The sequence below is a fragment of the Cervus elaphus genome, chromosome 1 (assembly GCF_910594005.1).
Source record: "Cervus elaphus chromosome 1, mCerEla1.1, whole genome shotgun sequence".
In the NCBI taxonomy this organism is placed as follows: Eukaryota; Metazoa; Chordata; class Mammalia; order Artiodactyla; family Cervidae; genus Cervus; species Cervus elaphus.
In genome coordinates, this window is record NC_057815.1 from 30506732 (window position 1) to 30522155 (window position 15424).

Below are 15424 nucleotides of genomic sequence, written 5' to 3' on the forward strand. Positions count from 1 at the left end.
AATACCAGCCCACCTTACCTGCTTCCTGAGAAATCTGTATGCATGTCAAGAAGCAACAGTTAGAACTGGACATGGAACAGCAGACTGATTCCAAATCAGAAAATGAGTGCATAAAGGCTGTATATTGTCACCCTGTTTATTTAACTTCTATGCAGAATACATCATGCGAAATGCCAGGTTGGATGAAGTACAAGCTGGAATCAAGATTGCTGGAAGAATATCAATAACCTCAGATATGCAGATGGCACCACCCTTATGGCAGAAATCGAAGAAGAACTAAAGAGCCTCTTGATGAAAGTGAAAGAGGAGAGTAAAAATGTTGGCTTAAAACTCAGCATTCAGAAAACTAAGATCATGGCAGCCAGTCCCATCACTTCATGGCAAATAGATGGGGAAACAATGGAAACAGTGACAGTTTACGTTTTTGGACTCCAAAATCACTGCAGATGGTGACTGCAGCCATGAAATTTTTTTTTTTTTTTTAATCTTGCAGCCATGAAATTAAAAGACGCTTGTTCCTTGGGAGAAAAGTTGTGACCAACCTAGATAGCATATTAAAAAGCAGAGACATTACTTTGCCAAAAAAGGTACATCTAGTGAAATCTATGGTTTTTCCATACATCCAGTCATGTATGGATGTGAGAAGTGGACTATAAAGAAAGTTGAGTGCTGAGGAATTGATGCTTTTGATCTGTGGTGTAGGAGAAGACTCTTGAGAGTCCCTTGGACTGCAAGGAGACCCAGCCAGTCGACCCTAAAGGATATAAGTCCTGAATATTCATTGGGAGGACTGATGATGGAGCTGAAACTCCAGTACTTTGGCCACCTGATGCAAAGAGCTGACTTATTGGAAAGATCCTGATGCTGGGAAAGATTGAAGGCAGGAGGAGAAGAAAGGACAGAGGATGAGATGGCTGGATGGCATCACCCACTCGATGGACATGAGTGTGAGTAAACTCCGGGAGTTGGTGATGGACAGGGAAGCCTGGCGTGCTGCAGCCTGTGGGGTCTGAGTTGGACATGACTGAGTGACTGAACTGAACTGAACTGCAGTGATTGGAGCCTGCCCTAGATGTTGAGTGCGGCCTCCTGTGTGCTCTGTTGCCGTCACTGCCCTGTCCTGGGCAAGGTCTCCTCCGTGGTTTTTAAAGTAGAGGTTCCCAAATCTGTCTCCTAGCTGTGATTCCGATCTGTTGTATGACGTAATTAGGATCAGAGCACTCCCACTGGTAGGGAAGCCACTGAGTTTCACTCTTTTGGAGCTATTCACCTGTGAATGTACTCGGTTGTGTCCCCTTTTGGATGTTTTGTGTGCTCACAAGGGGTACCATTGTGGGTGCTGCTCTGGGTCCCACCGTAACTGTGAGTATGCCTGCAGTTGGCCCTGGTGTCTCTCAGGTGGTGTTTTCACGTGGCCTGCAGCACAGGGCCACTGAAGCTAGGTGTCCGTGTTGCAGTAGTCATTCGCCTGGTCACGCTGTGTGAGCTGTGGAGGCAGCTCGCACTCTGGTTTGTCCCTGTCCTCACGTGTACCTGTTCACAGCGCTCACAGCTGCTATAGCAGACTCATCCCAGTTGCAAAGTATGTGTTGTCCTTTTGGGTGTTTCACAGGGGCTGAATTTACGAAGCTGTCGCTGGAGGTGTAACCCTGCAGTTTGCACAGCCTTGAGGAAAGATTTCAACCCATCTTTTTTACTTACATAGCTCCTGGGACTTAGCTGTGGTTTTCAGCCTCTCCTCTGAGTGAATTTCCTAGTGTGTGTGTGTGTGGGGGGGGATGCTATCTGTGCCCTTCTGGAAGAGTGAGGTGGATCCCTGGACCCACTAAAAAATTTCCTAGTAATGAGGGTTTTCTGTGTGCTCCCAGGACAACAGGGCAACTCTTGGTCCTGATAATGGATTTCCTAGTGGGGGCTAGTTACCAGCACCCTCCTGGGATAGCAGGGCCGGTTCCGGCACCCACTGGTGGACTTCTAGTAACAGGAACTTTCCCTGCTCTCCCAGGACAGCACAGTGGGTTCTGACCTCCACTGACGGGTTTCCCAGTTCTGAAAGCTGTCCATGCCGTGCTGGGACAGAGCGGGAGGTCCTGGTACCCAGTGACGGATTACATAGTAGAGAGATCTGTCTATACCCCTTGGACAGTTGGGTGGGTGTCAGCAAGCGCTGACATTTCCCAGGTGTGGAAGCTGCATGCACCTTCACAGAACAGCCTGGGCAGGTCATGGGGCCTGCTGGTGGAATTCCAGTGGCTGGCTCGTGCCCCTCCGGGTCAGCTGGGGTCGATCCTGTGCCCCCCACCCCCAGCAGAATTCCTGGTAGGTAAAGCTGTTTGTGCCCCTCCAGCCCAGCAGGGGTGGATCCTGTGACCTGCCTGTGGAAATTTTCGTTTTGGAAGCTGGCCACGCTTTTCAGGTCAGCAGGGTGAGTCCTAGGGCCCCTGGTGGAACTGCTAGTGGCTGGATCTCTCTGCTTTTCTGTGTCCGCAGGGGCAGGTTCTGTGACTTCCTGGCAGGACCTCTGGTTTGGGAGCTGTCTGTGCCCTCCCGGGACAGCCTGGGCAAGTCCCGGGCCCTCTGGGGGAGCTCCAAGTGGCTGGAGTGTCTGTGCCCCTCCAGGTCAGCGGAGGCAGGTCGTGGGGCCCACTGGTGTATTGCCAATAGCTCAGTCTAGCCCCTCTGTGTCAGCCAGTGGGGTTTCTAGTTTTGGAAGCTGTCTGCGCCCTTCCAGGTCAGCATGGGCAGGGCCTGGTGTCTGCCTGTGGGCCTGAAAGAGGTAGTCATGCCCTCCTCTGGAGCCCAGGATGGCAGCGGTGGTGAGTCACACCCACCCAAGGAGCTCTTGCAGGTGAAGTCCTGTTGCTTGGGAGTGCTCACAGGGGAAGAAGCTTTTATGATGATCCCGCTTCTCTCTTCCTGCCTCTTCCAGTGAGGGTGTCTTGCCTCTTTGGTGAGTCCAGACTTCTTCCTAGTATACCATCAGTTGCCATGGCCTGAACTCCTCAGGCTGTTTCTGCACCTAACCTTTGTCCTGTCCGTGGGACTGAGCTTTACTTAGCACTTGACCCCCATCCTTACTGACAGAGGAGCATCTCACGTTGAGGAGTGTAGGCTGGTGGTGCCTTCCACAAGCCAGTTTCTGCTGTCTTGGTTTTAGGCTCCAAATCCTCCCCCTCTGTCCAGTCTAATTTCTTCACTGGCGAGGAGCCTTTCCAAGGTGCGGGAACCTTTCCTCCTTCTCAGTTCTCTCCCTGGGGTGCAGGCCCGATTCCTTCTTTTTCTTTTTCCTTTTGTCCTGCCCAGTTAAGTGGAGGTTTTCCTTGTCTTTTCAGAGGTCTGAGGTCTTCTGTCAGTGCTCAGTAGCTTTCTCTGTGAATAGTAACACCTGTAGGTGTATTTTCAAATGTATTTTCAATGTTTCTCTGAAGGGTGTTTAATTGTTTCCTATTGTGCCACCATTCTGAGCCCCACCTCAGGAGTTCATTCATTATCGGTTATTTTGAATTAGTTACTTGAGTCAAGAGCTGATACAAGAAGGACACTTTGACCCCTCCTCTCTACCCTCCTGAAAGCAGGGAATAAATCTCATAAAAGATGCAGTCCTTGTATCTTGAGGTAGAAGGAAATTCCTACTACCAGAAATAGGGAATTTCAGGCCAAAAAACGAATCAAACAGACCTTGTTACTCCTTCCTTTTTGTTAATAATCTGAGTTTTTTATTTTCGGCTTCACTGGGCCTCTGTTGCCATGTTGTGGACTTTTTCTGGTTGTGATGGGGGCTCCTCTCTAGTTGCAGTGCACAGCTTCTCTTGTGGACCACTGGCGTGGTGCGTGGACTGCAGTAGTTGTGGCATGTGGACTCAGTGGTTGCGTGTCCAGGCTGTGGAACACACGCTCAGTTGTGTGACACATGGGCTTAATTGCTCTGCGTTAGGTGAGATCTTTCCGGATTAGGGATCGAACCCATGTCTCCTTCATTGGCAGGTGGATTCTTTACCACTGAGCCACCAGGGAAGCCCTTCTGTTTTTTAACTGGAGTATGATTGCTTTCCAATGTGTTAGTTTCTTTCTAAAATGAAGTGAATCAGCTATATTTACAGATATATTACCTCCCTCTTGAACTTCCCTGTCTCCATCCCATCCAGGTAGGTCATCACAGAGCACTGAGCTAAGCTCCCTGTGCTATGCAGAAAGTTCCCACTATCTATCAGTTTTACGTATGGTAGTGTATTTATATCGAACCTAATCTCCAATTCATCCCAGCTTCCCCTTCCCCTGCGTGGCCACGTGTCCTTTCTGTCCTTCTGTGTTTCTGTTCCTGCCCTGCAGGTAGGTTCACCTGCACCATTTTTCTATATTCCACATGTATGTGCTAATTTACGATATTTGTTTTTCTGACTTCAGTCTGTGTGATAGACTTTAGACACAGCCTCATCTCTACAAATGAACCAGTTTCCTGGCTGAGTAATATTTCATTGTGTACATACACCACATCTTCTTTATCCATTCGTCTGTTGGTGGTCATTCAGGTTGTTTCCACGTCCTGGCTGTTGTAAATAGTGCTACAGTGAACATCAGGGTACATGTTTCTTTTTGAATTATGGTTTTCTCAAGATATATGCCCCATAGTGAGATTGCTGGGTCGTATGGTAGTTCCATTTTTCGTTTTTAAGAAACCGCCATACGATTCTCCACTGTGGCTGTATCAATTTACATTCCCACCAACAGTGCAAGAAAGTTCTCTGTTCTCTGAATTCCCTGTTCTCTGTTCTCTGAATTCCCACCAACAGTGCAAGAAAGTTCCCTGTTCTCTGAATCCTTTCCAGCATTTATTATTTGTGGATTTTTAAAAAAATTTTATTCTTCTGTTTTATTTTTTTTTTTCGTTTGTTTATTAGGTTTTCTTTTTTGTTTTATTTTTAATTCTTTTGTTTGTTTGTGGATTTTTTGGTGATGACCATTCTGACCAGGATGAGGTGATACCTCATTGTAGTTTTGGTTTTTCTAATAATGAGAAATGTTGAGCATCATTTTATGTGCTTTTTAACAATCTGAAGGTTTCCTATGGAGAAATATCTGCTTAAGTTTTCCACTCTTTTTTGATTGGAATTTTTTTTATATTGAGCTGCACAAGAAGTTTGTATATTTTGGAGATTAATCCATTGTTGGTTGCCTCATTTGCATATATCATTTCCCATCCTGAGATTTTTCTTTTTGTTTTGTTCATGGTTCCCTTTGCTGTGCAAAATCTTTGAAGTTTAATTAGGCCAATTAATTTATTTTTGTTTTTATTTTCATTATTGTAGGAGATGAATTGAAAAAGATATCGCTGCAATTTTTGTCAGAGTGTGTTCTCCCTGTGGTTCCCTCTAAAAGGTTTCTAGTATTGACCTTACATTTAGGTCTTTAATCTGTTTAAGTTTCCTTCTCTGTATGGCGTTAGGGTGTGTTCTAGGTTCTTTCTCTTGCAGGTAGCTGTTCAGTTTTCCCAGTGCCAGTTTTTGAAAAGACTGTCTTTCCATTGTCGTATATTCCTGTTTCCTTTGTCATAGATTGGATGACCATAGGTGGGTGGGTTTACCTCTGGGCTTTTTGTCCTGTTCCATTGGTCTGTATGCCTGTTTCTGTGCCAGTACCACACTGCTGTGATGACTGTAGCTTTGTAGTGTGGTCTGACGTCAGTCAGGTCTGAAGTCAGCCTACAGTATAGCCCGATCCCTCTAGCTCCATTTTTCTTTCTCAAGGTTGTGTTGGCTGTTTGTGATCTCTTTTCTTTGCATGCAAATTGTACAATTTTTTGTTATAGATATGTGAAAAATGCCATTGGTAGTTTAATAAGGATTGCATTGAACCTGTAGATTGGTGATATAGTCATTTTCACAATATTGATTCTTCCAGTCCGTACACCAGAAACATGGTGTATCTCTCTGTCTGAGTCATCTTTTATTTCTTTCATCAGTATCTTGTAGTTGCTCAGTATAGGTCTTTTACCTTTTTAGGTTGGCTTATTCCTAGGTATTCTATTACTTTTTTGTGGCGGTAAATGAGATTGTTTCCTTAATTTCTCTTTCTAATCTTTGTTAGTGTATAGGTATGCACACAAGGGATTTCTGTGCAGTAATTTTGTATCCTGCATCTTTACCAAATTCTAGTAAATTAATTAGTTCTAGTAGTTATCTGGTGGCATCTTTTAGAATTTTCTTTGCATAGTACCATGTCATCTGCAAACAGTAAATTTTACTTCTTTTCCAATTTCAGTTCAGTTCAGTCATTCAGTCATATCCGACTCTTTGCAACCCCGTGGACTGTAGCATGCCAGCCTTCCCTGTCCTATACCATCTCCCAGGGCTTGCTCAAACTCATGACCATTGAGTCAGTGATGCCATCCAACCATCTCATCCTCTGTCATACCCTTCTCCTCCTGCCTTCAATCTTTCCCAGCATCAGGGTCTTTTCTAACGAGTCAGCCCTTTGCATCAGGTGACCAGAGTATTGAAGCTTTTCAATTTCAATTTCTTTTATTTCTTTTTCTTTGATAGCTGTAGCCAGGACTTTTAATACTATGTTGAATAAACGTTGTAAAGTGAACATACTTGTTGTACAAGTTCCTGATCTTACTGAAAATGCTTTCCACTTTTCACCTCTGAGTATGATGTTATCTGTAGGTTTGTCCTATATGGCCTTTATTATTTTGAGGTAGGTTACCTCTAAGCCCACTTTCTGGAGAGGTTTTTTTCCCTTAATCATAGAAGTGTGTTGAATTTTGTTAAAAATTTGTTTTGCATCTATCGAGATAACCATGTGGTTTTTATTCTTAAGCTTATTAATATGATGTATCATATTGACTGATTTGTATATATTGAGTTATCCCTTAACATCTCTGGGATAAATCCCACTTGATCATGATATATTATCCTTGTAATGTACTGTTGGATTATGTTTGCCAGCAGTTTGTTGAGGATTTTTGCTTCTGTGTTCATCAGGGATATTGACATGTAATTTCGTTTTTTTGTGTGAGATCTTTGGTTTTGGTATCAGAGTGATGGTGGCCTTTAGGTGAGTTTGGGAGTGTTCCTTCCTCTAATTTTCTGAAAGAGTTTCAGAAGAGTCACTTTTGTCTCTTCTCTAAATGTTGGATAGAGTTTGCCACAGTTTCAGTTTCGATTCTTTCGATTGATCTGTTCATATTTTGTTTCTTCATGGTTCTGTCTTGGAAGGTTGTATCTTTCTAAGAACTTGTTCATTTTTTCTAGATTGTCCATTTTGTTGACCTATAGTTGCTTACAGTAATCTCTTCTGATCCTTTGCATTTCTGTGGTGTCAGTTGTAATTTCTCTGTTTTTTTTTTTTTTTTTTTTTAATTTTATTGATTTGAGTCCTCTCTCTTTTTTTCTTGATGGGTCTGGCTAAGGTTTATCAATTTTGTTCACCTTCCCAAAGAACCAGCTTTTAGTTTCAATGATTTTTGCTATTGTTTTCTTCATTTCTGTTTCATTTCTTTCTGCTCTGATTTTTATAATGTTTTTATTTCTACTAACTTTGGATTTTTTCTTCTTTATCTAGTTGCTCTAGGTATAAGATTAAATTGTTTGACATTTTTCTTGTTTCTCTTGGTAGGACTGAATTGCTGTAAGCTTTCTCTTAGGATGGCTTTTGCTGTATCCCATAGGCTTTGGGTTGTTGTGTTTTTGTTGATTTTTTTTCCCCTGTATATTTTTTGGTTTCCTCTGATTTCTTCAGTGATCTCTTGCTTATTTAGTAGCATGTTGTTTGGCCTCCATGTGTTTGTGTTTTTGACATTTTTTTTTTTCTTGTAATTGATTTCTATTCTCATAGTGTTGTGTTTAGAAATGATGCTTGATATGATTTCAGTTTTCTTAAATATTCAAGAGGCCTTCTCCTGATGTGGTAACCTCTCCTCTTCTTCAGCCACTCCCCCACCCCTACCCCCCACCCCACCACCCCAAGATTATGAATTCTATCTCGTTTCCTCTTTTGTTTTACTTCCCTTTCTCTCCATCCTATCTGGTCATTTGGGGATCTTTCTTGTCTTTTAATATATCCAAGATCCTCTGCTAATGTTCAGCATGTGGTGTGTTCAAATTGTTTCATTTGTAGATGTAATTAGTGATGTGCTTGTGGGAATAAGTGAACCTCAGGTTCTTCTGTTCCAGCATCTTGACTGCTCTCGTCTCCTTATATGTTCTTTATGTTCTATCTGAAGTAGCTTTTTTCCCCTTTGTGTGTACCTTTCTCGGCTTTAATTTATTTTGAGGCATACCCTGACTACTCTTTGTAGAAATCAAACTTGATTTTCATCCTGGTGTGTGAGATTGTCCCCTGACATTACATTTAGAAATAATTCTCTCCTTTTTTCATTTTTATGTAACTCTTTATAATAGTGATAAATACTACATTTGATAAAATGTAATATTTTTATATTTATCTCCTCTTATCCTCATTCTCTTAGATTCCAGTTTTTTTTAGGGTAGTTCTATTTTTTATTTCTTTTTATTTCTTTTAAATATTTATTTTTAAAATTTATTTGACTGTGCTGAGTGTTGCAGCACAAGTCTTTGATCTTCATTGTGACATGCAAACTCGGAGTTGTAGCATGCAAACTCTTAGTTATGGCATGCAGTATCTTTAGTTGCAGCATGTGAACTCTTAGTTACAGCATGTGGGATTTAGTTCACTGATCAGGGATCGAATTTGGACCCTCTGTGTTGGGAATCTAGAGTATTACTCAGTGGAGTACCATGGAATTTCCCAGTAGTTTCTTTTTGTTTTTCTTTTCTCATTATTGCAAAACTGTGCCTTACATATATAGGCACTCAAATATATGTTGAATTTTAAATGCACTTATGATTTTTACATGCTCAGAGAATAATATGCAATTTCATAGTTGCTGTAGTAGTAGTAAGTATTCTGTTATAACCACATGAAAAGTATAACTGACATTAATATTGCAATTGAATTTCAGTAGAAGATGGTGGTTTAAGCTGGCTAAGGAAGTCTTATCAAAGAATGAAAGAACAAGCTGAGAAACAAAATAGAAATATTGAGGACATTGTAGCTGAAAGATATGGGGTAAGTCTTGGTATTTAGGAAATAAATATTATTTTCAAAGTTATATGGAAATTAACTTTAACTTTGTTAGTGTTTTGTGCTAGGATACACTTTTTAATTGACTTGATACTAAATTTCAGTTCTAACTGTCTTCAACTACTGAAGCTGTGTTTTGCCTTTCATTTTTAGATAAACCTGTGCAGCATACTTAAATATAAAATTTAATGAATATAAAACTTAAATAAGGGCAATTTAAGAATGTATGTGTTTAATGTAAAAGCAGCATTTTCTTGTTGTGAAGAAATTTCAATAGTATAGGAAAGCTTCCATAGAATACCTTTTGATATAAGTACTATTTTTTTTTTTGCTTTTAGAAAGTGATATTTATTCATTTTTCTTCCAGTTTTATTGAGATATACTTGACATGCAGTACTGCATAAGCTTAAGTTATGCAATATGATCTGACTTACTTAAAACATGGCGTGATTACTGTGTATGTGTGTGTGTGTGTGTATAAAACAATGGAATAATGCAGCAATATATTTTAGAACCAGCTCCCCCATTCACAATGTGTGAATAATCTTTCTGTTTTAGCAGCTGTTGATGTCCTGTTTTCTTTCAATTTCAGGAGAAAGAGGTTTAGAAAGGAGTAAACAAAAAGTGAGAGAATTACTATTCTTTAAGAGAATCTATGTTAATATTTTGATCTATATATGTTTAATTTTTTCCTCATTACTATATAATTTTAAAATAAACAGTTTTACAAAAGTAGGCTTATGTACTGCACTTCCCTGGTGGTTCAGTGGTAAAGAATCTGCCTGTCAATGCAGAAGACCTAAGACATGCAAGTTCAATCCATGGGTTGGGCAAATCCCTTGGAGCAGGAGATAGCAACCCACTCTGTTATTCTCGCCTGGAAAAATTCCGTGAATAGAGGAACCTGGAGAGCTTCAGTTCTGGGATCACAAAGAGCCTGACAACAGACATAGCATAAGCTTACAGTCTACATTCTGGTTGTTTCACTTGCACAAGCAGACATAGTTGGATGCCAGTAAATATGTACATTTTAATGATCTCTTAATGTTTACACATAGATTTATATGGTGGAGGTGATGGAATGCCAGCCTAGCTATTTAAAATCCTAAAAGTTGATGCTGTTAAAGTGCTGCACTTAATATGCCAGCAAATTTGGTTATTCCTCAGTGGTTAAGAACTGGAGAAGATCAGTTTTCATTCCAATCCCAAAGAAGGGCAATGTCAAGGAATGTTCAAACTACTGTACAATTGTGCTCATTTTACATGCTAGCAAGGTAATACTCAAAATCTTTCAAGCTAGGGTTCAACAGTACATAAACCAAGAACTTCTCAATGTATAAGCTGGACTTAGAAAAGGCGGAAGAACCAGATTACTGAATTGCCAACATTCATTGGATCATAGGAAAAGCAAGAGTTTCAGAAAAACATCTACTTCTGCTTCACTGACTACACTAAAGCCTTTGATCCACACTGTGTGGATCAAAACAAACTGTGGAAAGTTGTTAAAGAAATGGAAGTACCAGACCACCTTACCTGCCTCCTGCAGGTCAAGAAGCAACAGTTTTAGAACCAGACTTGGAAAAACAGACTGGTTTCAAATTGGGAAAGGAGTATGTCAAGTCTATATATTGTTACCCTGGTTATTTAACTTAAATGCAGAGTACATCATGTGAAATGCCTGACTGGATGAGTCACAAGCTGGAATCAAGATTGCTGGGAGAAATATCAACAACCTCAGACATGCAGATGATACCATCCTGATGGCAGAAAGCAAAGAGGCAAGAGAAACTTGATGAAGATGAAAGAGCAGAGTGAAAAATCTGGCTTAAACTCAGCATTCAAAAAACAAAGATAATGGCATCAGTTCATGGCAAATAGATGGGGAAAAAGTGAAAACAGTGACAGACTTTATTTTCTTGGGCTCCTAAATCTCTGTGGAAGGTGATTGCAGCCATGAATTAAAAGATGCTTGTTCTTTGGAAGAAAAGTTATGATAAACCTAGACAGTGTATTAAAAGGCAGAGACATCACTTTGCTGACAAAGATCCATATAATCAGACCTATAGTTTTTCCAGTAGTCAAGTATGGATGTGAGAGTTGGACCATAAAAAAGGCTGAGTGCTGAAGAATTGGTACTTCTGAACCATGGTGCTAGAGAATACACTTAAGAGTATTTTGGACTGCAGAGAGTCAAAACAGTTCATCCTAAGTGAAGTCAGCCTGGAATATTCTTTGGAAGGACTGGTGCTGAAGCTGAAGCTTCAGTACCTTAACTACCTGATGCAAAATTCTGACTCTTTGAAAAAGACCCTGATGCTGGGAAAGGCAGGAGGAGAAAGGGACGACAGAAGATGAGATGGATAGATTGCATCACCTAGTCAATGGACATGAGTTTGAGCAAACTCTGGGAGATGGTGAAGGACAGGGAAGTCTGGTGTTCTGCAGTCCATGGGTGGCAAAGAGTTGGACATGACTTAGCGACTGAACAACAACCCATTATTTATTTATGTTAGTGGAGAGATATTTATATGTTTTTATTTTTTTCCCTGTTAAACAGCACTGTGATGACCATCTTTTCCAATGAATGTTGTGTGCTTACCTGGTTATTTTCTTAAAAGAATTACTAAAAGTGAAATTGCCAATTAAAGGATAGGGATACTTACAGTGAGATTGCAAAATTTCTCTATAGAAGGATTGAAGAAATTATACTCAATAAAATTATTTTTTCCTATGATTTTCAATAGTAGTATTATGTTTTCTAGTCTATGCTACTCTGATTGGTAAGCAGATTTTTTCTTTGCCTTTATTTTTATCATTTGTTTACTAATCAAGTGGATTCTTTTTCATATATTTTTTGCCATTTGATTTGATTATTTGTAGTATTTACTCATTTGGGGATATTGACTTAAGACCTTTTAATAAATCTTCCTGTTAGTTTCATGTTTCTTTTTTACTTATATTTGTTATGAATATATTTAAAATATTTTTACCTAACAAAACCTATCAGATTTTTTCTTTCATGACATAATGTTCTTGGTATAACTCATCAACATTCTTTCTCCACCCACAAGATTATAAAAATGTACACTTCTATTTCCTTTAAGAATTTGTACAGTTTTACTTTTATGAATATTTTATGAATATTTTATGAAATACATATTTGTGTATGGTTTAAAGTAAACATTTAACTTTTCTAAAATCTTTAGGTAGGTTTTCATAATATATTGAATGAATTATTATTTTCCTACTAATTTCAATGACACATTTATTATATATTACATCATCTTTTATGAAGTCAGTCTGTTTATTCTCAAATCTCTTTTACTGATTTTTTTTGTTGTTTCCTGGAATTAGTATAATACTATTATTGTAGTTTTCAGTAACTCATGTGGATAGCAAATAATTAGTGAATATGTACAGTATGACGGGATAAGTCTTCTTTCACTAGTTACTAAAAAGTAACTTTATATTCTTACATGTGCTTTTTTGTTGTTTTAAAATTTAGAATCAATTTTGTTAAGTTCAACCTCAAGAGAAACAGTTTCCAGAGTACATTATAGAGTTACAACTCATTTTTGAATTTTATTTAAATTTAATTAAATGTATAGATAAAACAATTAATATCTGTAGAGTAGATATTATAAAGATATTAATTGCCATGTAATGCCACCCAAGATGGATGGGTCATGGTGGTGAGTTCTGACAAGACATGGTGCACTGAACAAGGGAATGGCAAACCACTTCAGCATTCTTGCCTTGAGAACCTCATGAACAGTCAGTCAGTCGGTTCAGTCTCTCAGTCGTGTCCGACTCTTTGTGACCCCATGAATCGCAGCACGCCAGGCCTCCCTGTCCATCACCAACTGCTGGAGTCCACCCAAACTCATGTCCATTGAGTTGGTGATGCCATCCAACCATCTCATCCTCTGTCGTCCCCTTCTCCTCCTGCCCTCAATCTTTCCCAGCATCAGGGTCTTTTCAAATGAGTCAACTCTTTGCATGAGGTGGCCAAAGTATTGGAGTTTCAGCTTCAACATCAGTCCTTCCAATGAACACCCAGGACTGATCTCCTTTAGGATGGACTGGTTGGATCTCCTTGCAGTCCAAGGGACTCTCAAGAGTCTTCTCCAACACCACAGTTCAAAAGCATCAATTCTTAGGTGCTCAGCTTTCTTTATAGTCCAACTCTCACATCCATACATGACTACTGGAAAAACCATAGCCTTGACTAGACGGACCTTTGTTGGCAAAGTAATGTCTCTGCTTTTTAATATGCTGTCTAGGTTGGTCATAATTTTCCTTCCAAGGAGTAAGCGTCTTTTAATTTCATGGCTGCAGTCACCATCTGCAGTGATTTTGGACAATATGAAAAGGCAAAAAGATATGACACTGAAAGATGAACTCCCCAAGTCAGTAAATGCCCAATATGTTACTGGGGAAAAGTGGAGAAGTAGCTCCAGAAGGAGTCAAGAGGCTGAATCAAAGCAGAAACAATGCCCAGCTGTCAGTGTGTCTCGTAGTGGAAGTAAAGTCTGATGCTTTAAAGAACAATATGGCATTGGAATTTTAGGTCAAGGTAAATTGGACGTGGTCAAACAGGAGATGGCAAGAGTGAACATCAACATTTTAAGAATCAGTGAACTAAAATGGACTGGAATGGGTGAATTTAATTCAGATGACCTTTATCTCTACTAATGAGGGCAAATCTCTTAGAAGAAAAGGAGTGGCCCTCACAATCAACAAAAGAATCCGAAATGCAGTACTTGGGTGCAGTCTCAAAAACAACAGAATGATCTCTGTTTGTTTCCAAGGCAAACCATTCAATGTCATAGTAATCCTAGTCTATGCCCCCAACCACTAATGCTGAAGAAGCTGAACGGTTCTTTGAACACCTACAAGACCTTCTAGAACTAATACCCAAAAAAGATGTCCTTTTCATCATAGGGGACTGGAATGCAAATGAAGGAAGTCAAGAGATACCTGGCGTAACAGGCAGGTTTGGCCTTGGAGTACTAAATGAAGCAAGGCAAAGGCTAACAGAATTTTGCCAAGAGAACGCACTGGTCATAGCAAACACCCTCTTCTAACAACACAAGAGATGGTGGACATCTGGTGGACATCACCAGATGGTCAGTGTCAAAATCAGAGTGATTATATTCTTGGAGCAGAAGATGGAGTCAGCAAAAACTGGCTGGTTCAGATCATGAACTCCTTGTTGCAAAATTCAGACTTAAATTGAGGAAAGTAGGGAGATCCACTAGGCCATGGGTGTATGACCTAAATCAAATCCCTTATGAGTATACAGTGGAAGTGATAAATTGACTCAACAGATTAGATCTGATAGAGTGCCTGAAGAACTATGGACAGAGATTTGTAACAGGTGGCAGTGATAAAAACTATCCCCAAGAAAAAGAAATGCATAAAGGCAAAATGGTTGTCTGAGGAGGCCTTACAAATAGCTGAGAAAAGAAGAGAAGTGAAAGGCAAAGGAGAAAAGGAAAGATATACCCAATCTGAATTCACAGTCCCAAAGAATAGCAAGGAGAGATAAGAAAATCTTCCTAAGTGAACAATGCAAAGAAATAGAGGGAAACAATAGAAAGGGAAAGACTAGAGATCTCTTTAAAAAAATTAGAGATACCAAGTTTTTCCAGTAGTCATGTATGGTTGTGAGAGTTGGACTATAAAGAAAGCTGAACACCTAAGAATTGATGCTTTTGAACTGTGGTGTTGGAGAAGACTCTTGAGAGTCCCTTGGACTGTAAGGAGATCCAACCAGTCCATCCTAAAGGAGATCAGTCCTGGGTGTTCATTGGAAGGACTGATGCTGAAGCTGAAACTCCAATACTTTGGCCACCTCATGCAAAGAGTTGACTCATTTGAAAAGACCCTGATGCTGGGAAAGATTGAGGGCAGGAGGAGAAGGGGACGACAGAGGATGAGATGGTTGGATGGCATCACCGACATAATGGACATGGGTTTGGGTAAGCTCCGGGAGTTGGTAATGGACAGGGAGGCCTGGTGTGCTGCGGTTCATGGGGTCACAGAGTCGGACACGACTGACTGAACTGAACTGAACTGAAGGGAACATTTCATGAAAAGATGGGCACAATAAAGGACAGAAATGGTGTGGACCTAACAGAAGCAGAAGATATTAAGAAGAGGTGGCAAGAATACACGGAAGTATACAAGAAATATCTTAATGATCCAGATAACCACAATGGTGTGATCACTCTCCTAAAGCCAGGCATCTTGGAGTGCAAAGTCAAGTGGGCCTTTGGAAGGATCGTTACAAACAAAGTGGAGGTGATGGAATTCA

At 40.2% G+C, this 15424-nt stretch overlaps 1 protein-coding gene across 3 annotated transcripts in view; it reads left to right on the plus strand.

Annotated features, from left to right (window-relative positions):
- CWF19L2 (CWF19 like cell cycle control factor 2) overlaps positions 1–15424 on the plus strand; it is a 154698-nt gene that overhangs the window by 38455 nt on the left and 100819 nt on the right. For 2 of the 3 annotated variants that reach the window (XM_043898155.1, XM_043898161.1), the window contains exon 7: positions 8984–9090. In XM_043898155.1, coding sequence (XP_043754090.1) covers positions 8984–9090 — 107 coding nt within the window. The remainder of the gene's footprint in view (positions 1–8983; positions 9091–15424) is intronic. The other variant, XM_043898170.1, reaches the window with a different exon arrangement.